General features: G+C 39.3%; 1 protein-coding gene across 3 annotated transcripts in view; it reads left to right on the top strand.

Moving 5' to 3' along the window:
- Positions 1 to 25990, top strand: part of CNTNAP5 (contactin associated protein family member 5) — a 301511-nt gene that overhangs the window by 205778 nt on the left and 69743 nt on the right. For all 3 annotated transcript variants that reach the window (XR_014223512.1, XM_082238142.1, XM_082238141.1), the window contains one exon: positions 2311 to 2511. Coding sequence is in view for 2 of the 3 variants with exons in the window: in XM_082238142.1 (XP_082094268.1) it covers positions 2311 to 2511 (201 nt within the window). In the remaining variant the exon portion in view is untranslated. The remainder of the gene's footprint in view (positions 1 to 2310; positions 2512 to 25990) is intronic.

The raw sequence follows: 25990 nt of genomic DNA, 5'->3' as shown, positions 1-25990 counted from the left end.
ACCCTCTGTTACTCCCTCTTCATTTCCTCCTTGTTTCTTTTGGTATATTATTCCATGTCTTTTTCTTTGGACTTCTGTGAAACCAGCCCATTTAAAAAGCATTCTTTCCCTTCCTCCCTTTCTGTCTATCTCCTCCTTTTTTTCACAGCAAGATTCTCTTTATATTTTAGACAATTGTATAAAACATAGGCTGCAGTTCCAAACACATTTTTCGTTAAGTGCACACAGCACATGAGCCCGTGGGGGGGGGGAGCATCTCTTTTGGGAGTGAAAGAGAATGATAATTTGTACCCATCAGCAGATCCATTTCATCCAGAGTTAGCATGTTATCCGTGTGATTTACTGTGGGTTGTTTTGTTTTCCCTTTCTTAAACAAAACTTTTTATGAGCAGTTTTAGTGACACGCAGGGTGGCAAATCTCTGTGGCTTAAAGAGGGAAGGCTCAGCAAGAGTCTTTCAAGTGGCACAGCAAGCTGCAACTCCCACTGCTAAAATGCAGTGTGTTGTCAGAGGCACTTTAGTGGATTAGCAAACTCCTTTTAAAAGTTAGCGTGCATTTGCTTTGCCTCCCCTCCTTCATCCCCTTTCAAAGCACTACAGAACCCAATTACAGAAAAATACTGGCAACCATCAGGCCAGCTTTTTCGTTCTCAACCTGTAATGTGCAACTTGTACTAAATTTGCCACCGCCAAAAAAGACCTAATTGGGTTGGGGGAGGCAGAAGGTTAGAAAGAAGGCTTTCTACATCAGAATTCAGATCTCACGGGGAGTGAGCCTAATGCAGCTGTAATAGTAACAGTAGGAAGCAACCATAACTAGTGAACATTCACAAGGTGCAGATCAAGGAGAGTGGTCTCCATGCATCTATGCAGTCAACGGTATGGTAAGTCTTTAAAGGGTGTATAGGATAAAAGTGTCACCGCTGTAAAGTCTTCTATCACTTTTATGATGAGATGATTGAATTGGTGGCTGGCTGCTGCTTGGCCAGAGGCAGCACCAACGGGAGGGAGAAAGAAGGTAAGCTCTTCCCTGTCACGGCCACCCTGAGAGCTGCCTCACACCAATATTTTCTTGCTGTTTAAAAACAAAAATCTAAACAGTGGGGTGGGCATCTTAGATAGTTTTATAAAGTGTACCTTAGGTGGTTTTTAAGTGGGGATAGACAAATTCATTGAGGATAATGCTATCAATAACTGCTCGTGGTGATGGTGATATGAAACCTCCAGATAGAGGCAAGATGGCAATTGCTGGCAAACATGAACAGGAAAAGACTATTGAGTTCATCTCCGGTTCCAGACTTCCATAGCCGTAATGGTTTGCCATTGTGTGAAACAGAATGCTGCTGTAAATAGTCCTTTGATTTGATCTAGCATGGTTCTTCTTATGTTCTTATTTCCTCGTTTGCATTGAAAAGCATGGTTTATATAGAGAAAGAGGTGTGGTTTCTGCAATGTCTCCATCCCTTCCTGTTTTATGTCCTCCTCTCAAGATAAGCATGTGTTGGTTTCATTATTTGATAATGTGCTAGCTATTAAAGCACAGGAGTTTGGTGTGTTTGGATGGTGTTTGTGACTAACCTTTGATCTCCATAATAGTTCAAAGCTCAACTCTGTAGCAAATTTAATTGCTGGCACAATACTTTGTTGCAGTGCCTTTTTTAAAAGTTTCCTTTTACCCTATTCAAGAAGCTAGTAGCTAAAAGGTAGCTAAATCAGTTCTGTTTTATGCTTAAAATAAAAGAAAGGGCTATCGGCTTTACACTGCACTAAAATAGAAGGCCAATTTTGCCTCTCCATCAGGCATGTTTCTTCAAGGTCAGCACTTAATAGCACAGAATCTGCCTTAGTATCTAGTGGTTCTGAGAGTTCTGTCGGCCTGGAGGAGTGCAGTGCTGATGCCCAGACAACAGTCCTATCTTTAGTCCAGTGATAGCACTTATCTGGATGGATAAACAACTCATGTGCTTTGCTGACCCATGTTGACTCAGAAAGTGTGAAGACTGGGAATTTTGCAAGTAACGCCAGCAAACCGAATTATAGGGAGGATTGTTGCCGTACCTGCTTCTTAGCCATAATTGGAATACATCAGAATTGCATCTGTCTCGCTTATGGTAGCAGTTGAAGCCTACATTGTCCTCAGCACCAGTTTGGTATATGTCTCATTGCTTAAAAGTACCCTTTTTGGAATACACACACACACACACACACACACACACACACACACACACACGTATCTATAGGGAAATGCACCAGATGTTGTTGACTTTTCCTGTTTTTCTCATCTTTCCTCCATTTTGTTTCACTTAACAGAAGATAAGATCTGGACTGTAGTCCAGCACAACAATACTGAGCTGACTCGAGTCCGCGGGGCAGATCCCGAGAAACCATATGCCATGAGCTTCAACTACAACAGCAGCATGGAGCAGCTGGAGGCAATGATAAATAGTGCCGAATACTGTGAACAGGAGACAGCTTACCACTGCAAAAAGTCACGTCTGCTCAACACTCCAAGTAAGTGTCATAAAGTGAAATGTTTCCTCTTTAGCTACTGGTGCTTGCACAGTTAAGATTTGACAGTGCTACACCAGTAAAAAAGAAAAAGAAAAGAAGAAAATCAAAAGAGAAGTAGAACACAAAGTCAGGTTCCTCTCTGCTTTCTTATGCACACACAGGCTAGTGTTATACTCTATATTTCCATTTGAAAGGAAGCAGAGTACCACCATGTATGGCTATACTACAGAAAAAGATGCAGTACATCTGTGGTAGAAAAATATTTGCAGAGACCATGGCATGATGTATCCTTGTTCGCCACATCTGTGGATGTCAGAGAATTCTGACAAAATTGGAGAAGGAAGCTGCAGCTCATGTTTTCATCTGTGGCCAGGAGCAGAAATCAATTTGTTCACATCATTGTCAAATCCAGAAACAATACATAACTAGTTACTTTATTTTAAATCATTTCCACATTTTTTTTTAAACATTGAAATGAATGCAAGTTACATAAATTGTTATGGAAGTTAATCAACCTTCATTAGATACCAGGCAGTAAGATGAATAGCATAGCATTTGGCAAAAACTGAACTGCAGCAGAACAGAAACAGCACTGGTGGTAACAAATACAGTTTGGAATTCTTCATTCCTTTCATTTATTATATTTCTTTGCCACTTTTCAGCCACATGAGTCACAAAGCAGCTTACACACAATAAATAATAGCACAGTAGAACATCACAGTTACAACATAAATGATAAAATAATTAACATCATCAGTAAAACAATTACAAATCATCAGTAAAACAGACACCTTCTATAAAGCACTATTAACAAAACAACTTAAGAAATAGGCTAAACAGCACAGCAACAAGAAAAGTCATATTATAAAATTCACAAAGCATTACAGCATTCACAATCCACGGAACAATATTAGCAACATTAACAAACTAACAACCAAAAACAAACTAAGCACTGTTGAATTTACTAACGTATTTTACTTCTCTAGCCGCTTCATGTTGCAATTAGCACAGATGTTATTGTTGTTAACACCAAATGGTGAGTGTATATATATATATATATATGGACTGTGGGGTTGAGTGTACATCTCCAAAGTTATGATGCAGATTCAGTTCCAAAAATTACACATTAAAATATGTATTTTATGGGAAAGTGCAAACAAAATGAATATTTTAGGTGGTAATGCATTGGAAAACATACAGAGATGTGTTTTTAGGGAAATATTTACAAAATGTGTGCAAAATGCATACAGTTTAAATGCATTTTCATGCATTTTAAAAACCCCCACAAAAAGGGAAATGTGCTCTGATTGGGTGTATGTGAAACGGTCACAAAACTCAAATAGGCTGCTCATTTCTAGTTTGCTGATGATCTGAAAAGGGTTAGTCTCCTCCAGTAACTCTTGTTTATATGATGAATCAGAGAAGCACGTGTATTTTGTGAGAACACAACCAACACATCAGGGATGCAGCCAATTCCCCCCACCAAATCCATTTTTGTTTATGCCCCCTCCTTGTGTGTTTAATTATGTGTAGCCCAGGGCAGTGGAAGTTAGAAAGATATGGAATATGCACATAAATAAGCCATGTGAACTGTGGGAAATTGCAAGGTATCTGAGACAGCTTGTCCTCAGTTGTGTGCAAGAGGCCTTTAAATTAAAGAGAAACCCTGGAGCATTGTGCATGTCCATGATTAGAATGCATTGTTGCATTCAGCAGTTAAGTAAAGAGGAAAAAGTCTGTCTTCAAATCCCTAATATTACAACATTGTAAAATAGTCTTAGTTGTGTATGGTCTTTTTCCTGACCAACTTCTGTTAGGTTGCGATGTATTTTCTGAGAAATATTTTAACTTAATTTTGATTTCTGCTTCCATATATAGATTAGCTTCTCTAAGATCGCTTATCTCCTGCATTGCAGGGGGTTGGACAAAGTGACCTTTGAGTTCACAATTCTATCATTCTATAATCTTTCAAAGGAAACCTGTGCTTATGGAATCCATGCCATAAACTGTTGCAGACCTCTTAGGATTGTTTCCAGTTGCCCTCTGTTGTTGACTTTAGAGATCAGCATGCAGTTTGGTGCTTTCCTCAGAAATGAATTGGTTCCTTCAAGTATTCCATTAGATGAGTCAAAAACTTTCAGAGGCCACAAGAATGCAAGAAGTAGAGATGTGCTAGAAATTTCAAAGAATTCTTTTTTGACCGTTCATTGGTTGGGGCAATAAATTTCTCCAAATGTTTTATGAAAAAGTTGCTGCTAAACCTTTTGGGATGGCTAAGGTTCCTTTTCTTTCTCTTGTTTTTTTAACTAACGCACACACCACACACACACACACACACACACACACACACAACCAGTGCTGCCCAGATCTCTAACTTGGGGTCTGCTCAAAGTAGTAGGAAAACCCAGGTCTCCACACCCCTAGGAGCTGTCAGATCTGGACATCCCTGCCTTGAGATCTGAGTCATCCATACCAGTTCCCTGGGTTTCTGTCACTCCCAGGGCTATAGGACCAGACAGTGATGGAGAGTCAGGCAGGGTATCTTTGTAACACATGAATTTAAGGGTGAGGCCAATAGCATTGCAGGACCTGAGGGGCAGAGGCTAAGCATTGTTTTTCTTCATGGGATACCCATTGAAGGAGGCTACTTGTCTTCAGTGAGCTTTTCTGTCTGTACAGACCAGGCTTTTTGGACCACACAGAAACTTGTACCATTACCCTTTTCCTACCTACTTCTCCAGAAAGGTGAAACCAAATTGGCCATTAGTCATTCATATTCTAGACAACATTACTTGAATCATTTTAATGTCTTCTAGCTTGGAACCATTTGTACTCATGTTCAGTGGAGTAACTAATTCGATATTGGATGGACTATTTAGGAACATGAGGGCTCAGGATTTTCCAAGGGCAACGAGAAATATCTCCTGGAGAATACTTATATAAATCGCTGCTATTCAGTTGAGTCACTACTCCCCCTAAAAGGGATGGAATGAGTTGGTCTTCTGTTTCCTGCAAAGAGTGAGGCCACCATTTTGTTTTCACTTTGTCCTCACCTTTTGGAAAGAGATTGGTTCTGATGGATCTCAGGGGGAACTCTTGTGAGTTATTGGTGTGACAAGCCAATCCTGCCTCTGTTTGGCCCTTTTCAGAATCAGGAAAGCATTTTCTTGCTCATTGTCAGAACCTGCTATCACCATGCTTCCTCTTTTCCAATACTTTCCACGGGGTTCAAAATGTAAAGCCAGGCCAGTGAGAGGTGTGGCCTGGAGATGGAAGAGGATAATCCCAAGGCCAGACAGAACAGAGACCTGAACAGTCATATTTGGCCCTGAGTTCTATGGTTCCTCACTCCTGATCAAGTGATGTATGGAAGAGCTTGCATTATCCACCTCCAGCACAGAAACCATGTTAGTGAGTTGCAAGTCACTCTGCCTATCTCTGACAACCACTGGTGTAGAGGGAGCTTATGCATGTTTGTCAGTATGCAGAGGGTCTGTTTACATGGCTGCCAAATACACAGAGGATCATAGTCATACTGTATGTCCACAGGTCACACAATAAGGAACGTATGGAATGTTACTCTTTAATCCAAGTAGACCATTTTTTCACACCTCTCTTTTGTTTTCAATGTTGTTAAAAGGTGGGACTCTATGCACTTAAGCTTCTGTGTGTAATTACAGTATAAGATCAACCCATGGAGATCTGTTCACATGAGTAACTAATGAAGGGCATGAAGGTTTCAGTTAAACCAATAGCAAAGAGGAGACCGTGGCTGAGAGTAGCCACCACTGAGTTTGTGGCTCAGCTGGAATTTGAATCAGGGAGTTTCAGCTCATCATTTATTATATTAATATGTAAATTGCTTTTAAGCATCATGCTCAGATATCATTGTTGTAACCTGGTCCTACAAGACTTTTAGAGTGCTGTCAAGTGGACTCATTTTCCCCACACAAGCCAGTGTGTAATTAAGCACCTGGAAGCTGAAAATTGCTTTTTCTGCAATTATCTTACAAACTGGCCATGTGAACCCATGTGAACCCATGTTGAACAGCACATGTTTTTGATTAAACTAATGCCTTCTGTAACCCAAGATTCCAATATATTTATTTAGCGCTAGTGGTCACATTGAAAATACATAATGAATCAAGGGTTCACAAGCAATTAAGTACCGGTATATAATGGATATAAGATGCCTTTTCTTTTTTCTAGAGTAGGTCAGTTTTTTAAAAAATAACTTACATAGTGCACTTAATTTATAATATTTTTATTCTGAATTTTTCTTTATCCTTTATCAATGTATAATATGAAATATATTGAAATAAATTCTCATAACTTCTCCCAAAAATTGAAAGTACACAAATATTTGAAAGCATAATGAAAACAGCCCATTGTCTAACAAACAACCAGACCCTTGCTTTTCTCTCCGCCTTTACCACATAGTGGCATGATGCTTTCAAACCTGCTCTTGAAATGTGAGGTCTAGCAGTTTACTTTAAAAACTGAAAGCTCAGATACCCTTGATGATAAAGGCCCCAGGTGCTGTAGAAGTACTTCACAATATTCATGCGACAACAGAACCCATTCAATCAGGCCCTGCTCTAAGAACTGTGTAGTCTTCATGTTACTAATGTTGGTAGTGGAGGAAAAAGTGAAAGCTCATTCTTACTCATCAACAGTGCAGAACACCTAGTAATTGTGGGTGGCAACAGAACTCCAGTTTAGTAGAGAAATTCCCAGACTACTAACAGTCATCACAGTTTCTACTAATTAGCAGGTAATTAGCAGTTGGGGGAGAATAAAAAGATGAGGATTATGTCTTCAAGACAAAGCTGGAAATATCTGTGAACGGGTGTATATATCCATTTTAAATTACACTGCTTCAAAGTTTGCCTGCTGGAGTCAGGCACTGTTTCCTCCCTTCATGTGGTGTAGTAGCTTTTCGCCTTCTTTCCCCCCCCCTCTCTTTTTTTTAAAAAAAAAAACATTTTAAACAACTTCAACAATACATACTAACATAAATTCACAAATATCCACATAAGAAAGGGAAGAGCAGGAGGAATGGGACTGGCGCAAGGAATGACAGGAAATATAGTATTCTCTGCAGTATAGAAGGTGACCACAGATGAATATGGGACATTGCACAGGTGCTTGGGCTGCTATACAGTGGTACCTCAGGTTACAGACGCTTCAGGTTGCAGACGCTTGAGGTTACAGACTCCGCTAACCCAGAAATAGTGCTTCAGATTAACAACTTTGCTTCAGGATAAGAACAGAAATCGTGCTCCGGCGGTGCGGCAGCAGCAGGAGGCCCCATTAGCTAAAGTGGTGCTTCAGGTTAAGAACAGTTTCAGGTTAAGAACAGACCTCCGGAACAAATTAAGTTCTTAACCCAAGGTACCACTGTATCTGCTTAAATGACAACAACTTTGTTCCTCTTCTCTTTTTGCTGGCCTGTGAATTTTTAGAATAATGCGTTTCACAGGGCAAAATAAAACCATTCTTCCATCCGTCTTTTATCATGGATGTGGCATGAAAGCACACACATACTACAACAACAACAACAACAACAACAACAGTAAATAGTAATTTTATCAATTGCTTTAGGGTCTGCTTCAAAATGTAATCTCCACGTTATCAATCTAGATGCCTCGGTTGCCACTCTACTATCAAAAGTCATGCCACTGCCTTATAAAGCAATAAGGACCTTGGTCTCCTGTCTTCTGAGAATGGTTTGTGAATGTCAGGTACCTCTTCTGCACTGTTATTGTTACCCGGCTAATTAGAATCTTCATTTTGAGAATGACTGACTAGGAACCTGTTATCCTATGATGCTGCCTCATTTCTTCCACTAGTCAGAATGGCAATGTTGATGCTTCCTCGGGTTAAAAACCACAGCACCATTCTATATTTAGAACATTCAGGACAAGGATAATTGAAGCACAGGTGTCATTCCATGATGAAAAGCTTCCAGCAGTGGGGTACAAGAAGGAACATTTGTACCTATATAAGTGGCTCTTCAGAAAATGCAATTGACTGTTCCAAAAATTCTGAGGTTATAGAGATTTAAAACCCATCTAGTCAATGCTGTCTATTCTTGCGTAACACTCCATATCTTGCACTGTGTATCAGGTGTATTAGATCATGGGTAGGCAAGCTAAGGCCTGGGGGCCACATCCAGCCCAGCTGCTTTCTAAATCTGGCCCACGGACGGTCCAGGAATCAGTGTGTTTTTACATTAGTAGAATGCGTGCTTTTATTTAAAATGCATCTCTGGGTTATTTGTGGGGCATAGGAATTCGTTCATCCCCCCCCCCCCAAAAAAAAAATCTAGTCTGGCCCCTCACAAGGTCTGAGGGACAGTGGACCGGCCCCCTGCTGAAAAAGTTTGCTGGCCCCTGTATTAGATAGTGTCTTTCAGAATGAGGTATGGCATGAACAAAGAGTGAGGTGGCAGTGGTAATGAGGACAGGGATAGCCAATGTGGTGCCCTCTAGATATTGTTGGACTAGCATGACTAGTGGTCATAGTTGACCAACAACATCCGACAGGCACCATGTGATTACGCTTGTTCTAGGAAGTCTATCATTTACTGTAGCCTTCCTTCTAGAAGTCCTTTCCACCATCTTTTCCCTCCTTAAATCTACAGCTTCCTGATACATCTTTTCTCTTTGCTCGCCAAGACTGCTGCTTTCCTCTGCTTTTACCTACCATTCTATATGCATGTATGGCTTAAGTCTTCACTTTGGTTTGCTTTCTGTATTTATTCATTCTTGATATGACTTTGCCCTGCTGCTGCAGGCGTGACACAGAAATGTCTGATGAGACTGTTGGCATAAAGCTGCTTGCCATTCCTCTGTTGCTGGATGTAAAATTAATTGATAACTTCAAATTTATATTGCAATTCTATCAATTTGTCAAATAAAGTAGGAACTTCCCAAGACGTACTTCAAGGTTTACTTTATTGATTTTCTCTCCCCCCCCCCATTCACATGAAGTACTCACAATCTAATCAAATTGAAACAATAAATGTGGACCAATATATGTCTCTAACCATATATCTCTGTTATTGTTCAAAAAATAAATAGAGCTCATTTTTCCTACAAATTTGTCCAAAGCCTACCTTCTGTCTTGTATCCAAACAGTTTTGCTATTATTCTAGTGTCCCATTTTTTATAATACACTCCTGTTAAAATACTGGATTTTCAGTATACCCCTCTTTAGTTATGCACAGTAGATTGAACTAAACATGCAGTGGAAAAAGACTATTCCCCCCACACACCAAATTTGAATGAAAATTGCAGGCATGCTCTACCCCTTTTGAGGGCATGAAAACTGTCAAATTTTAGGCAGATAAGTGAAGCGATTCCCACATGGAAAGATATTACCACTTTGGGGGTACAGAATAAAAATCATGTGGTCCAAATTTTGGAAACACTGAGGAAGCAGAACAACTTAGCAGGTTGGAACCTCTCAGGTGGGCCTCATTGCCATTCTAAGAGAAGAAAGGAGGCATTCATAGTGAGTTCCGGCACCTCTGTCATAGCTGTCAACCCTCCCTTATTTGGCAGGAAACTCCCTTATCCCAGCGCCGTTTTCCGCTGCTGTCCCGGATTGATGATGTCTCTTAAATTTCCGGGGTTTCATGCCCTCCCGGCTTGGGGCAGAAGCAGCAGCTCGGGGTCCTCCACCTCGAGAGAGTGCATGCACGAGCTGCCGTGTCTCCGTCTCTCCCTTTTTCCCCTCAAGGGCGCGTCGTGAGGAGATGGGTGGCGGCGGGCAGGCAGGCAGTCCCTCTCTTGCGAGACTTCCGCTGTGCTGCCAGGGGAAGCCGGAGGCGGTGGCGGCTGAGGAGGCGGCCTGAGGGAGGAGGAAGAGGAGGGGATGGGGAGGGACGCAGAAGGGCAGCGCTTCAGCGGCCGCGGCGGAGTGGCAACCGCCTCATGCTGGGTTCACGGGTGGCATGGGCGAGAGTCTCCCTCCCTTCCACTCTCTCGGGCGGGGAAGGACCAATGGAACTCCTCACGCCAGGACAACGGCAGCCCCGATGTGCTGCTTAGCATACCCTCCAACCAGTGCAGCATCTTAATGTAGTGATTTCCCCCTCTGCATCCTTTTCATAACTCTATTTTATAAATCATTTGTCCATCCATAGTTCAAATTTTTACTACAAGTTTTCTGTCAATCCTACCAATGTATGTAACTCTTTACAATAGCTTTTCAAATAAATTATAAACGTTCTCCCTTCTTTATTAAAGAGGTCCTCTTCCTGGTTTCTAATTCTGCCTGTAAGCTTTGCCCCTTAGGATCATCTAGTCCAACCCCCTGCAAAACACAGTCAGTCGCAGCTAAAGCAGCATGGCTCCATCAGTGCTGGATTTCTGTATAAGCTAAGCAAAATCCCTTATTTTGGCTGCTGATCCCTTATTTTCGAGGCTGCTGGTCCCTTACTTTCAAATCTGTAAGTTGACAGCTATGACCTCTGTTTCTATAAAAATAGCTCTGCAAAAGACTATCTCAGATCACCCCAATTTGCCTCATTATTTGGGGTCCACACAAAGCCAATGTACATACTTGATATATACTGTAAGATTGTTTTTTTTCATAAAAAAGTGAAAAAACATATATATTTTTTAAAAAATAGCAGCTGGCAAACATAGTCCTAGTAATGTATATTAGTGCTGATCCTTCATGCTAAATATCCAACAACCAGAAATGAGGAGGCAATTCTTCCTCTCTTTTTTAAATGGTCCTATTGGCTGACAGCTAACTACTGTTAGAAAAAGAATGCTAGACTGACAGTCCTGAAATCAATGCACTGAAGTTAGTTACATCAGTTTACTTTTTGTGGGTCTTCTCTGAATAGGGCTTATGTGTAACCACACACACACTCACACATAGCATGAGCAAAATAAAGGCATATTATGTCCTGCACATGCATGCCGTCCTAAAATAAACAGTTGTGATAAAATTGGTTCTGGGACATGTGAAGCAGATCTTTTTTCAGCATGCATGCTTTGAGAGAAGAATACGTATGGCTTCATTCCAGTTCTGAGTGTCCCTGGTATTTGATCTACCATGTGGCAATTATTTTGTGAAGTGAGTCATTTGGCAGAAGCTGTGGTGCACATCACAAGTTTGGCCATCTGAAGGAGCGAGATGAGTGAGGCAGGGTGCTTATAGTACCTAAAATAAAATAAAAATGTGTTCAAGGCATGCAGTCCAGCAGTGTTTGTGTTTCTCAGTGTGGAGTGAACCTTTCTGTCCAACAGTGGAGATTCACACATTTTCCCACAAGTGTTTTGACAAAGAGCTGTTTCTTATGGGGTGAGTGGGAAATGAGCAAATTTAGCACTTAATATAAAAAGGGATGAACAAATTAGTCTCTTTCCAATCCATGCCTCTTTCACATATGCTCATTCATAAGTGGCGATGGAGAATAAACAGTTCTCTTCACATTTTAAAGAGAACCCACCTAATTTGCATTTCCTGAAACAATATGCAAACTCTGAAATGCACCTTCACACTTTGGTAAAACAGTTCTCAAACAAAACAAAACAAAATGTGTATATGAATGATTATATTAGGGGAAGTGTGCATAAAAGTGCCTATATTGGTGAAAATGATGCAGAAAATGTGTTATCTGGAGAAATTGCTTGCAAAAATATATGTGCACTAAAATATATATTTTTAATTGCAAACTGATGCAGAAATGCGAATTTTAAGACTGAGAAAATGAGAAACCGAGAAACTCAAAGCATCCTTCCATATTCATAAGACTGTCCTGTCTGATTTCTGCATTAATCTGTAGATTTTTTTCTAATCCACAGGAAAATATTCATTTAAATAATACATACATATATAATGTAAATATCAAAATTCACATTTCTAAAACAGCAATTCAAAATACACTCACTTGGGAACATGCACCATTGAACACAATTGGGTTTAGATTGGACAGATAACACACAGAAGGTTTAATGACAACAACAGGAGATGTCTAAGTTCCTGTCTACACATTGGCATGAAGCAGGTTAGAATTCACAAAGATTTGATTAGTTAATCAAACTTTTTCTCTGGGTGTTATCCATTTACAAGAATGTCCGGAATGAACAAGTGTTGCTTGTTCTTCGGTGAAGCAACAACGGGCAAGATATCAATTAGCTTTAAGTGTGTGTAAAATGGGTGAGGTTTTTAAAAAGAGCTCTCACCAACAAAGTGATCCATTGATAGGTACATGTTTTTATCATTTCTCAAGGGAAGGCTCCCTAGGAAAATGCCTTGCAGTGGTTAAATGCTCTGCTTCAAGTATCTCATTTGTTTGCTCCCGGGTGATATTTTCATCTGGTTTGAGAAGCCTCCAGAAATTGCAGTCTTTGATATATGGCGTTGCTGGTGACAGAATATACTCAGAAAATAAATGTGGAGGATCCCTTAAGGCAAATAAATCTGGAGAGTTTGACTATACATGGAAAGAATCTTTCGCAATGTGCAACCTGCACACAATCCTGATACCTTACAGGAAAAAAAAAAAGAAATGGAAATGGTGGGGGAAGTCAGTTAAACCTAGAAAGTATCATGACTTGAAATCCCTTGACTTTTACTAAGTGCAGGGGTTGGAAGCTGATTGCCAACCCAATGTTGCTGAGATACAACTAGGGATAGATGAATTTGTCATTTTTTGTTTCTCTCAATTTCTCATTTTTCCTGTTCTTGATTTTCACATCAGTTTGCATTTTTTTTAATTAAAAAAATCAAGTCATCCTGAAAATTCAGCAGCATTTTTGTGTCAATTTATCCTAATACACACATCTTTGTATGCAATTTTGCCTAATATTACACTTTTGCAAAGTGGTTTTCCCTTATGTAATGTATATTACAACTTTAGAAATATATACACTTGTAACACACTTTATCCTACTGTATGCATTTTTGTACACATTCCTTGGCCTGAGAACTGCCTAACAAATTTTGCAGAAGTGTGAATTTTGAAGGATGATGTCCATTTTGGTTTTTGTGTTTAGTTTTGGAATGTGTGAATTAGATAGCTTAACCTTTAAACCAACTGCACCCAAGTGTCAGACAAAAGTCAAGGTCATGTCTATGGCCAATGTGTCCCGTGGAAATAACCCCCTGATGGCAAGGGCCTAGGGGGTTCCAGGGAGAGAAGCTGCCACTTTTTCCTAAAACCTTCCTAAGCAATAATGGTGGAATGTAGGAGAAGACCTCCTGAATCAGTCCAAATGCCCATAGTCCTGCATCTCTTCCTCCTCATAGCAGCCAACAAGATGCATGTTAGAAGCCATATTGTCTTATGGAGTAAGAGACCTCACAGTATTGTTAGAAAAGTAAGCAGTGAAGGTGTTAATTTCAGCTCCCTGTAGGGAAGGGTTGCAGAATTTAAGAGGGAACAGTTATGTTGTGCTTAGGGAAACAGAAGACTCAGAACATTTGATACAAATTGAGGCAAGGAAGGAGGAGCTGCCTTGGTCTGTAACTGAAGGAGCGTCTCCACCACCATCGTTCTGCCTGGACGCTGAGATCCAGCACTGAGGGCTTTCTGGCGGTTCCCTCACTGTGAGAAGCAAAGCTATGGGGAACCAGGCAGAGGGCCTTCTCGGTAGTGGCGCCCGCCCTGTGGAACGCCCTCCTATCAGATGTCAAAGAGATAAACAACTACCTGAGATTTACAAGACATCTGAAGGCAGCCCTGTTCAGGGAAGTTTTTAATGTGTGACATTTTAATGTATTTTTAATCTTTGTTGGAAACCACCCAGAATGGCTGGGGAAACCCAGCCAGGAGTACAAATAATAAATTGTTGTTGTTGTTGTTGTTGTTGTTGTTGTTATTATTATTATTACTGGGAGAGGTTGCAGGAGCATTCAACCCCTAATAATACCCTCTCATCTTCTTTCTGTCTGCAAGAGCTGTTATGACTTTATGTACAATCAAATACAGTTTTGTCACAACAATATTCTTGCTCTTCCCCATTGCCAAGCCAACTAATAGAGTGCAGAACTAGACATGAAGATGGAGATGTGAGATTGCATTTCTCTGTCACCTTTGAACTTCCACAAATAGTAGCCCCAGGAGGGAGGACTGGAGGGAGTTGATTCATTTTTTTTTTTTTTGCCAACAGTCTCTACATTTGCCATGATGCTGGGCCATAGTTAAGAGAGCAAGTGCCTGAGTGGACAAAATCAGTCTATGATGGTGCACCATAGCCCAACATCTACCAACTTGTAGCCCTAGCTGGCTCACCAGACAAGGCAGAATGATGCAAATCTGAAGGCAAGGAGTTATAACTCTGACCAATTTAAGATTAGTTTAAAAATCAGAAACATCAGTTATCATATTTGAAACATGTCTGGCTCACAAAATCTCTTAACATGTTATGTATGTAAATCAAAGTGTGTGTGTGTGTGTGTGTGTGCGTGCACACACACACACACACACACACACACACCTGTGGTTTTTATCTAACCATTTCAGTAAGTGTTTTGAAGTGCACATTTAACATCCTTCCCTGCTAAGTAATATTAATTTCCCATTGCACCAGATGTCCAGTTGCATACTGTCATGCGGTTTTAAGATATCACAGATATCTACAGAAAAAGTGACTATAAGGTATGCAATTGGACATGATGAGTAGTTCATCCTTGCCCTTTGAATAAGAAAAGAGACAATGGTTACCAATGTGATCAGTCACTCCCTACAGAATCCAAGGTTTCCTCTCAAGAACTCAACTGTGATTTTGTCAAGTTTATAACTGCAATGTGCTTCTAACTGCAATGGTCTGAGAATTTTCTTTTTTCAAGAGAGAAAAAGCAAAATGGACAAACTGCTTTGGCAGATACGGCACTAAATTTATCAGCACTGTTATGACTTGGCCCCCTGTTTGAGTCTGTGTGTCTTGGAGATCTTTTATATGTAATGATATGCAAACTTTATTCAAAAGGCGCTTTTCATCTTTTTTTCTGTCTTGTTTTAAATATTTGTGAAACTAAGGAGAAGACAGTACAACTGCACAGAAAGTGCCTTGCAGCAATTTGTGGAAACTTTATTTGACTTTCATGAAGTATTTTTAAAAATCAATAAAAGAAATTCACTTTTTTCAAATTGATTTTGGAATGATCTGATTGAGTCCTGCCAAAGAAAGTCTTTGTTGATCTGAAACAAAACGGATCATTCATATATATATATATATATATATATATATATATATCTCACAAGTCCCTTAGAGATTTTTGTTTAATGTATGCAAGACTGGGCAGATTGAAGGATGAAAACAAGGAACAACTTTGGAGTTTGGGTTTGTTTCAAAACTCTTTGATTCAAGAGGGATTGAAATCTTAATGTAGAATCATTTAGCCATGGGGGTCTTCCATCCTAAGATAAGTAGACCAAGGGCAGCCACTCTCATTTTATTCTGCCAAGTGAAAAATATTTCTGCAGGAACTATTATATGGGGCATTTACTCCTCTGTTTTGCTTAATTGTGCAAATCATGGGCCCATGGGTTAGCTTCCAAAATGACCCAGTCTGCAGTGGTCTGGGGTGATTCAGGTTGGTCCCAAGACTTTGGAAATAAGTGGGGAGAGTTCTGTTGCACTCAGAGCTTGCTTTGATGACTTTGACCAGATGTCAAAGAGAAAAATAACTACCAAACTTTTAGACGACATCTAAAAGCAGCCCTGTTTAGGGAAGCTTTTAATGTTTAATAGGTTATTGTATTTTAGTGTTTTGTTGGAAGCTGCCAAGAGTGGTGGCGGAAACCCAGCCAGATGGGCGGGGTATAAATAATAAATTATTATTATTAATAATGATAATTATTCTCATAGGCATCTAGTTGGCTACTATGAGAACAGGATACTGAACTAGGTGGACTCCTGAGTCGAGTGGACTTATACTTAAGGGGGTTGATTTGAACACTACTTCTGCCTAGTTCCATTAGACCAGAGCAGAGGTATAATGTATCTTCTGTTACATCCTTATAGTCTGTTACCACTAAAGTATTTTAACATTATCCTCTACCAAAATATATTCTATAAACGTGATATGGTCTTGAAGAAATGTATATACCAGATGATTTTTACTTTGTTGAGGCTTGACAATACCCTGCCATGAATTATTTGTGAAAAGTGGCCAAGAAATAGCATTTCTTCAGGAAGTGCTATGTCTTCCGATAGAGCCTGACCCCGCACAAACCACAGAAAGCAATGGAGAGAGTTTTTTCCTCTCCATTTACTTCAGTCTCTAGAGCATGTGATACTTAAAACTAAAGACTGGTTTAAGGAAACAGCTAGATAGATTTTGGAGAAGCCTATGTCTCAAATAGGGAGTGATACTTTCTTTTAGCAGCAGAATCAAATGACATATGCTTATTCCCAGTCGTGCGGTGCATCGTATTTGGAGGGTACTAGGTTGGGGCGGGTTGGTATATTTGAACATTTCATTAATTGCCAGTTTTGAATATTACACACAATATCCAAATACCTGTCAGGCCCAAAGACTGAGCTATCCTTCCTGAAACTGAACCATGTATTGAAAGGCCACCAGATCACATCATGCATTACCTGTCTCCTTATCACGGCTGAGGCATTTACTTTCTCATCTTCACTTCTCCGAAAGTGACAGTTTACCTGAAGGTTAGAAATTATGCATTCAATTAACAAGCTCCAGCACTTCCTCCACATTCACATTAATACTTCATGAAAAGGGTTCTTGGTGGTTTTGTCTGCAGTAGGCAAGTGTTCCCAACACACCCCAATTTTTCTTTCTATTCAGCCTATGTCAGTTAATTGAGGCCATAATGTTAGCTGTGGCAGTTTGCTGATGGAATAGCAAAGACGATAATGGTTCCTGGGTTGTACACTATTTCTCCTCCCTTCTACTATCATCTGTTCCTTCAGCTGAAAGCAGCTCTGACAAGTTTTGCTTACCAATGAAATCAGGTCTTCAGAGGGACACCCAGACTGAGAAAGTAACCTCCAGAAAAATCAGCATAATGGATGCGAAAGGAAATATCCAATGTATTTTCTTACATATGAAGCTGTCTTGTACTGTCAGAACTCTTTTCCCCCTTGGTGATATTCATCTTGGCATCTTAATTTTTGACTATAAAAGTGAACTTGTGACAAAGCCTGAGTTTAATTAGTCACAAGTAGAGGGAAGATATTTTATCCCGCTTTGTTGGGCTGCAGCAATATGTTCTAGCCAGTAACACCAAGGTTCAACATTCTGGTTTGTTTGTTGCTTTCCACTAGTTACTAGTCTCAAACTTAACCCTTTTTTGCATGCAAGCATGAATCAATAACTGTATGTGACACGTTACAGATAGGTAGCCATGTTGGTCTGCCATAGTCAAAATAAAAAAATTCCTTCCAGTAGCACCTTAAAGACCAACTAAGTTAGTTCTTGGTATGAGCTTTCGTGTGCATGCACACTTCTTCAGATACACTGTATCTGAAGAAGTGTGCATGCACACGAAAGCTCATACCAAGAACTAACTTAGTTGGTCTTTAAGGTGCTACTGGAAGGAATTTTTTTATTTTGTATGTGACAACAGTGTCTTGGGAGGCTGTTAGGAGAATCAGAAGTCTGCACTGAATTGTAGCCCCTTCTGTTGGTGAGCTTCGCCATTTATAGAGGAGTTAAAGTCCATGGCTACAATTATTTTTGAATGAGGAAAGCTTTCCTCAGCGGGGTAGCAAAAGCAGCATATTTGAATATTAGCTGCTTACCATCCTTGCTTGCTTTACTATAAATGGTGAAGGCTGCTGCTCCTGCTGCTGCTTCACCAGAGTGTGTCAATATTATTTCTGGTAAGCGATCAGCTCTAAAGCAGAGCATAAAATGTCCGGCTTACTTGATTCCTGCTTGGTTATATACATTTTGATTTCAGAAATCAGAAAATTGTTTCTTCGATGTAGACTGATTAGGCAGGATTCCAATCAGTCTTCAGAACACAAGCAGTCTCTTAAGTAGGTCAGAATTTAATAGACAAAGTAATCACACCTCTCAGTGTCAGAAAAAAAAATCACCTTATCTGCAACTGATGTTTCGAAAGGAAGAGACTGTCTTCTGCCCCAAAAAATTGACCCCTGGCAATTTATCTCATCTTTCTGCAAGACAGGGAGGTCCCCAGCCATATTGTTCAGAAGACTGCCATGATTCCTATGGATGAAATTTATGGTCTATGTAACATACACCTTTGCAAAAGATTAATGGCTAAAAGAACACCAGGGAACAGGCCATTTTAAATGCATTGTAACAGCCCTGCAATGGCGTGAAGTATGACTATTTTGTCCCTATCTATGTTTCCTCAAGCAAAGCTAGTAAATGTTCTAAAACTGGAGTTCATAAGTTAAATTAATTTCTGCACAGGGACTCGAAATCAATACACACTATATAGCCCCAGTAAAAGTTACTTTTTTCTAGGATATCCACTAAAGTGTCAAGGAAACAAAAAGGATATAATAAATAGGGGGAGGCGGGGCACATTGATGCAAGGGGCACATTGATACACCAACAATATTTCAATTTTGAGAAAAGTTATTTGTGTCGTGACATCGCTAAAACATGTCTATACGTGTGTGAGTACAACAGTTGCGACTGCACCGCCCGCCAGTTAGCCATTGGCATTTGACGAGAGTAGGTGTGTTTTTAGTGAGGCCAACTAAAAAAATTACGTAAAATGTATAAGTGTTCCAACGCTGTTTTACATCATTTAGTTAAGATTTAAAAATACCGAAGGTAAGTTATTCCACTCAGTAATCAGGATTACACATGATTTTTAAATAAGTTCAGTGGTTTTATTAATAAGTGTTAGGTTTTTTTTAAATGTCCGTTGGGGCACTTTGATACACCAAGACACATTGATATGACACAGATTTTGTAGTTGCATCTGATCCAGAAGATGAGGATATAAATTTTGATATTCGCAATCCTGAGAATATAAATGTTGGAGATTTCCTACTCATTAAATCTGAAAAGAAAAAACTGTTGTTTACTATGTGGCCTAAATTATTTCTAAATATAATATGACTGATTATCAAGTGCCATATCTCGGGGGGGGGGGACAGGATCTTGTGTGTTTGTCTTTCCAGGATTGTGTTCCCCAAGATTGGGAACATAAGACAAGTGTTGATTTCAAGGATGTTGTTTTGCAGTTGCCAAAACCAAATTTCTCAAAGAGCACATCTTGAATATCATCTCTTTATACTTTTTCTATTGACTTCAGTGGATATAATGTGCAATAGAAGCTAAAAGTTAAATAATTATCTTATTTGTTCTAAGCATTTTGTTTAAATTACTATTTTTAACTGCCTAATGGGGGTTCTTATACTTTTAAAAGTTTTTCCTAAGTTTTTTCTTAAATGGATATGCATTTGAGGAAAGATTAATATCTTTTGATGTTTTGTTAAGAAAACCTGCCATAAAGTCTATGATCTGTGTGGAATACTGTTAGTTTTGATACGTTATTTAGGTTTTAAGTAACAAATTGTAAGGCTGTTTATGATCTCTCACATTAAAAACTGTTTTTTTCCATTGATTTTTTGTAAATAGTTGCCATTCTCATAAAATTTACGCTTTGTATCAAAGTGCCCCATCCAATGTATCAAAGTGATACAAAACCCATTTTTTACTCAAGTCATTATAGTCTCATTATCTTCTAACCACAATGGTTCTTTTGATTGCTATTATAATATTGATTAGTTATGCCATGCGTAAAGCATTTTTTTTACTCTTTTTGTTACATAAAATATGAGATTGAATTTTTCTGCATCAATCTGTCCCACTTCCCCCTACTATTAGCATGTTCATAAATAATATATAAACAACATAAATATATAATTGTCAAGTATATGATTGCTAAGTATAACAGTTTTAAGTCCAAAGTCTAAAAGAAACAAGCACTATTAAGTGTAATAAAGGTAGATCAAGTAGAAGAATGTTTTTGTCCCAAGTAGTGGTCTTATCTAGGGGGTGGGGATTCTTTTAGCCTGAGTGGGGACTTATGCTAGAGTCCAGGTATAGCAGGCTGCATAAGTCTGGCACCTGTTACAAATCTGGGAAGAAAAGACATGAGTAATGTGCTGAGAACATTATAATGCAATGGGCAAATGCAAATAAATAAGAGTCAGCTATAGGACTAAGCACAAATTATTTCCCTTGGGTGGTTTGTCCACTGGGAAAGCTAGCATCCTTACTCCTTTGTTGGACATTTTAGCATATACACTGATTGGATAAGACTTAAAAAGATGTCTGCATCCTCTGAATTTCTGTTTTATATGCTTATGTGTGTTTCTAAATTTCAGTTCAGCTCGTTTTGTTTTCATGTTTTATCAATATATTTTGTTTATTTTTTTGACTTAGAGATTTTTGAAATACAGTGGTACCTCAGGTTACATACGCTTCAGGTTATAGACTCCGCTAACCCAGAAATAGTGCTTCAGGTTAAGAACTTTGCTTCAGGATGAGAACAGAAATTGTGCTCCAGCGGCGCGGCGGCAGCAGGAGGCCCCATTAGCTAAAGTGGTGCTTCAGGTTAAGAACAGTTTCAGGTTAAGTACGGACCTCCAGAATGAATTAAGTACTTAACCTGAGGTACCACTGTATATAGCAGGAAATAAATGCCTTTGGCTAGTGCCATAAAACTTTACTGAACTGGGAAATAAATGTTTTAAAATAAACAGGATTCCAGGTACCCCAAGAGTCATCTGTGTCCAACCCCCTGCAATGCAGAAGATAGCTATATAGTTCTAAGCTATTATTGCAGTGCAGTTTAACTTGGCAGCAGACTTTTGGTGTTCATATTGTACAGAAGGTCTTTCACAAGCTGCTTAGCACAAAGTTGCTGCTGAACGGAATGTACATAGCTCTTTGCAAAATTGTGAAAATGTGCAGGTCCTAATTGCAGAGTTGGGTGACCAGCTTAAGCAATAATATATCACCTAAGCTAATGAAAAGACATTTTCATTAAATAATGGACCACATCACAGATTTAATTATCCCAGAGCAAGGCACTTGGTGCTTCATACAGACAAGGTCAATTACGTTATCCAAGAGAGCCAGTTTGAAATGTATTATGAATAATTCACAGACCCAGAAATTAGCTATAAAAAATGTCCCGGATATAATGTGGTGAAAACATTCAAATTCATTCCTCATGTATTTAAGATAATAGCCAAAGGACAATTATGGCCCCTTAACTGCAACACTAGTTAGGTGACAAAAATGACATTTGTACATTCAAAGCCATATTAAAATGTTTTACACTCTTTTCTACCAGTTTAATACAAAAGGACAACATGCTGGTTTTATTCTCCTTCCAGCCATTGTCTTGTTCTCCATTAAAGCAACCATGAAACCATAGTTTTATGCTCTTCTTTCAAAGGAAACAAAAGATAAATTCCCATTTGAGCAATGCCATTGAATGCATTCTTCCCAAGACATCAGAAATAATTGCTTTACTTTTTTAAAATCATCATCATACTCATAACACATTTAGACATTACCTGCCTCCCAGCTGGACAAACATAAGTCACTTGGATTTGACTTTCAAAAAATTGAGAAACTGGAATTCATTCAGAAACATATAACAACATTCTGAATAATGTTTGATGTTTTGGTGTGTGTGTGTGTGTGTGTGTGTGTGTGTGTGTTATTCTGCTGGAAGCCACACAGAGTGGCTGGGATACAAATCATCATCATCATCTTCATCATCAATCATCAATCATCATCATTAAATATGTTAAACTGAGAGTGGGCTGAAAATGACCAGGTGGTTTATTGTTCAATAGCCAATTTTCCAATTCTCATGCACATGTTTATAGGACTTACTCCCAGGAGAGTAAGTATATCCTGCCATCTTACCGGACAATCTTAAGTGGCCTGGGATGAAGTAGGCCAGTTGATTCATATAAAATAATAATAATTTATTATTTATACTCCGCCCATCTGGCTGGGTTTCCCCAGCCAGTTTGGGCGGCTTCCAACAAAAGATTAAAAATACATTAAAACATCAGTTATTAAAAACTTCCCCAAACAGGGCTGCCTTCAGATGTCTTCTAAACGTCAGATAGTTGTTTATTTCCTTGACATCTGATGGGAGGGCGGGTGCCACTACCAAGAAGGCCCTCTTCTCTCAGTGAGGGAACTACCAGAAGGCCCTCGGAGGTGGACCTCAGTGTCTGGGCTGAAATATGAGGTTGAGACGCTCCTTCAGGTATATACTGGGCTGAGGCTCCCTGGCTCAGTCAGTTTTGGGGGACAACAACACAGTTGTTCTCCCTTTTACTGAAGGACCCAATGTTGCACATTTTTTTAAAAAAAAACACTTTGATATGGATTTTGAACTGAAAACTGCATTAGAACAATTGGGAATTCTGAAAGCCAGCAGATTACAAAGTTTTGAACTGCATATTAATTTTGGAGCTGTGCATCAGGTCAATTCACACTGGCATTTGCAAAGATAAAATGCATTCTTAGATTTAGCTTTTGCTTTGTTTTTACATTGCCTTACTAGCATTCAGATTAAGTAAAGCAAAAGAAAGTGATATTTTCTCTGGAAGCAAAGAAAGCAAGAAAGCAAAGACAGTCTGATTAAAAGTGTGGACAATGTTAGGCTGGTGAGCAATTAGGTATGTTTAAACTTATCTAAGGTATTATCTATCACCCATTAGTCATTAAATTGGTAGTTGTGAATATTTGGAAATATTTAGGTGTTTGAACCCTAGGGAAATGTTGCTTGACTGTCTGAAGAATGGTCGCAAACCATTGCCATAAATCCTTCCTTATGACTGACCTATAAAACCTCTATGAAAGAAAGGAAGAGGTAGCAAACAGATGGTATGTTGATATCACTGTCAATGGAGCCTTTGCAAGCTTGCAAGCTGCATGTATCCCCCCCCCCACCAAAAAGTGAGGCTATATAAAGTTCAAATAAGATCTATGTGTGTTTTTAAAGAACAGCCTAGAACATAGCACATGTTTGTTTTGTTTTGCCAGACAGCTTTTTGCCTTGACTGACATGCTACCCTTTAAAAAAGAAATAAACAAATCTTTGGGCTATATTGGTTAGAAAAAGGAGCCTAAGGCTGTTTCAAATGAAAGGTAAAAAATTGCTACAAAAGGCCAAGCTGGCTTGACATGTGATGACCTTAACTGTGTATTAAAACTAGAGTAAAGCTGCAAGTCTAGGGAATAACAAGCTTTTTCAGCATATTGCATCTTCAGAGAGACAACAGTAACCTTAGCTTTCTTCCTTTGACTTTGTAATAAGGTGTGACGGCCAAAGGAAATCTCTCTGGGCAGCATTTTTTTAGATGTCTTACGAGACAGTGGCTAATCCATCAGATGCCTTTATTTAAGTGTCTGTATTTAAGGAGTTGACATTTTGTGGAGTTTGAGCTTACCTGTTCTATTGGCTGTAAAAGGAAAGTTCAGCTGAATTTGAGAAGGTGTGGGTGAATTGTGTATCTAACAGGGCACAGGGCAACCCAAGTCTTTCTTCTACTGGTGTCACTATCAGAGCACATAGTAGAAACTTGAAGGTAACCATGGGGACCCAGGTTGTAGGAGAGAATTGGATGAAGTCAACACAATTTCCCAGTACAAGATGAGCGGCAGAAGTCACAGCTTTGCACCCACTGAAACGTAATTCTGTTTGTGTAAACAAGTTTTGAGTACAAAAATGTACTGTCCGAAGCAGCCTACAGAGGCTTTCCAGCTGACAGTCTCATTTGTATGCATGAATATAAGCAGATGTTTTACATGGGACTGTTAAGTGGACCAGCTGTTTGAGAGTCATTGATGTATTCTGCCTAAATGCAAAGCTGTGTACTTAAGGCCACTTTGCCCTCTTATCAGAGAAGCCTTGAAGATGCAGAAGCTGCCTGTATAGTGCTGACTCCTTGTTTTTACCACATCCTTGCACCCTACCTGTACTTAACAATATGCACGTTGATACTTTTGACAGTTTTTGGTTTTTGCTGAAAACCGTATTGCAAAATTCAGAGAAGTGCAAAACCCAAGGAATGATTATGTTCTTATCCATGTATTAGCTTGAGGCATGCAAATTTGGTTTGTTTACTTTAAAAAGGAAGATCCTCCATCGTCACTTCTGAGTAAATATACATGGGGGACTGCTTTGTTAATTGAATATCCAACCAAATCATTAGCTCCTCCTCCTAATTTTAATCTGAAAATGCTTCTTTTTTGGTGGATAATGGTGAATGCCACATGAAGTGGAGCTGAATTTGCTATGTGGGGGAATGAGGTTTTGGAAGAAAATGAGTAAAAAAACACACCCCACATGTTGGATGATTTATGCAGAGCCATAAGCTGGAATTAATAATTGTGCAAACATTGAAAATGTGATAACCCTTTTACATAGAATGTGTCAAAAAAGAAGAAAAGAAGAAGTGAAACTGGATTCTCTCTAGTACTGAGCAGGCACATATGAACTCCAATTCCTTTCCATGTATGTGGGATGGATCCATACGGCACATGGTTATGGCCTCTTTTAAAGCTGGGATGCGAAGACCAGTAACATATATTAAGTAGAAGAGATGAGTGCTAGAAAATTCATTATTCACTAGGTAAGAAAAACATTTCAAAACTGATTAAGATGCTCCATAAAGAAGATGGGTTATTGTCATGCTGACCTTTAAAATTGGTCAGGATGTATTGCCAAGAGTCTGCTGGGTACAGTATTCTATGAATTTTCTCATTTCTATTCTCTTGGCATTTTTTTTTATCCTAGCATGCTGGCTTATAGCCAGTTCATTTCATGGTGCTGCCTATACATATGTTCTGCTACAGCTGCATTTTTCCAAACTGCACAATCTTGCAGCCCTTGAGCACACCCTGGGATGACAAATGACATCCCCGCTGCTTTGACCAACAGAGACATAATTGCAGGTTGTGAGTAGGACAGCTGAGTCGTGATGGTGCAGTGGTTTGTATATGCCCTTAAGTTGTAATTGACTGCATTTGTTTATTGCAGCATGATTCCCCTTTCCACCACTTAGAACATTAACTACTGACATAATTGTAACTTTTCCAGTGCTGGAATTACTCAGAGGCTGACAGCTGTGTTGAATCAGCAATTATTTATTTACAGTTGCTCTTTAATGTATTTTAACACATTAGACTATAAAGAAGTTTAATGAGAGGTATTAACACTTTTGGTGACTCACCAAGTGTGGGACACAATTCCTTTGTTGGGACAAAAACAAGGGCAAATAAGTCTCTTCTCCATTGTTGATGCTGGCATTTCATTTGGGGTGGTTTATTGTTCTGAGCAAGATCGGTCGGTACAAAATTTAGGGAATACTGGTGGATTTATTTATAAAGAACGGAGGTAAAAGGTTCCCCAGAATGTTCCATGCTATCAGAATGCATAGGTGGAGCAAAGTTATATATAACTTTGAAGGTCAAGTAAGTGGGTGGGAAGAGTTCGTGTTTCTTAAGTACA

Source organism: Podarcis vaucheri (assembly GCF_965113315.1).
Source record: "Podarcis vaucheri genome assembly, chromosome: 1".
Taxonomy (NCBI): Eukaryota; Metazoa; Chordata; class Lepidosauria; order Squamata; family Lacertidae; genus Podarcis; species Podarcis vaucheri.
Note: the sequence above shows the minus strand (reverse complement) of the source record. Positions and strands in the feature narration are given on the sequence as shown.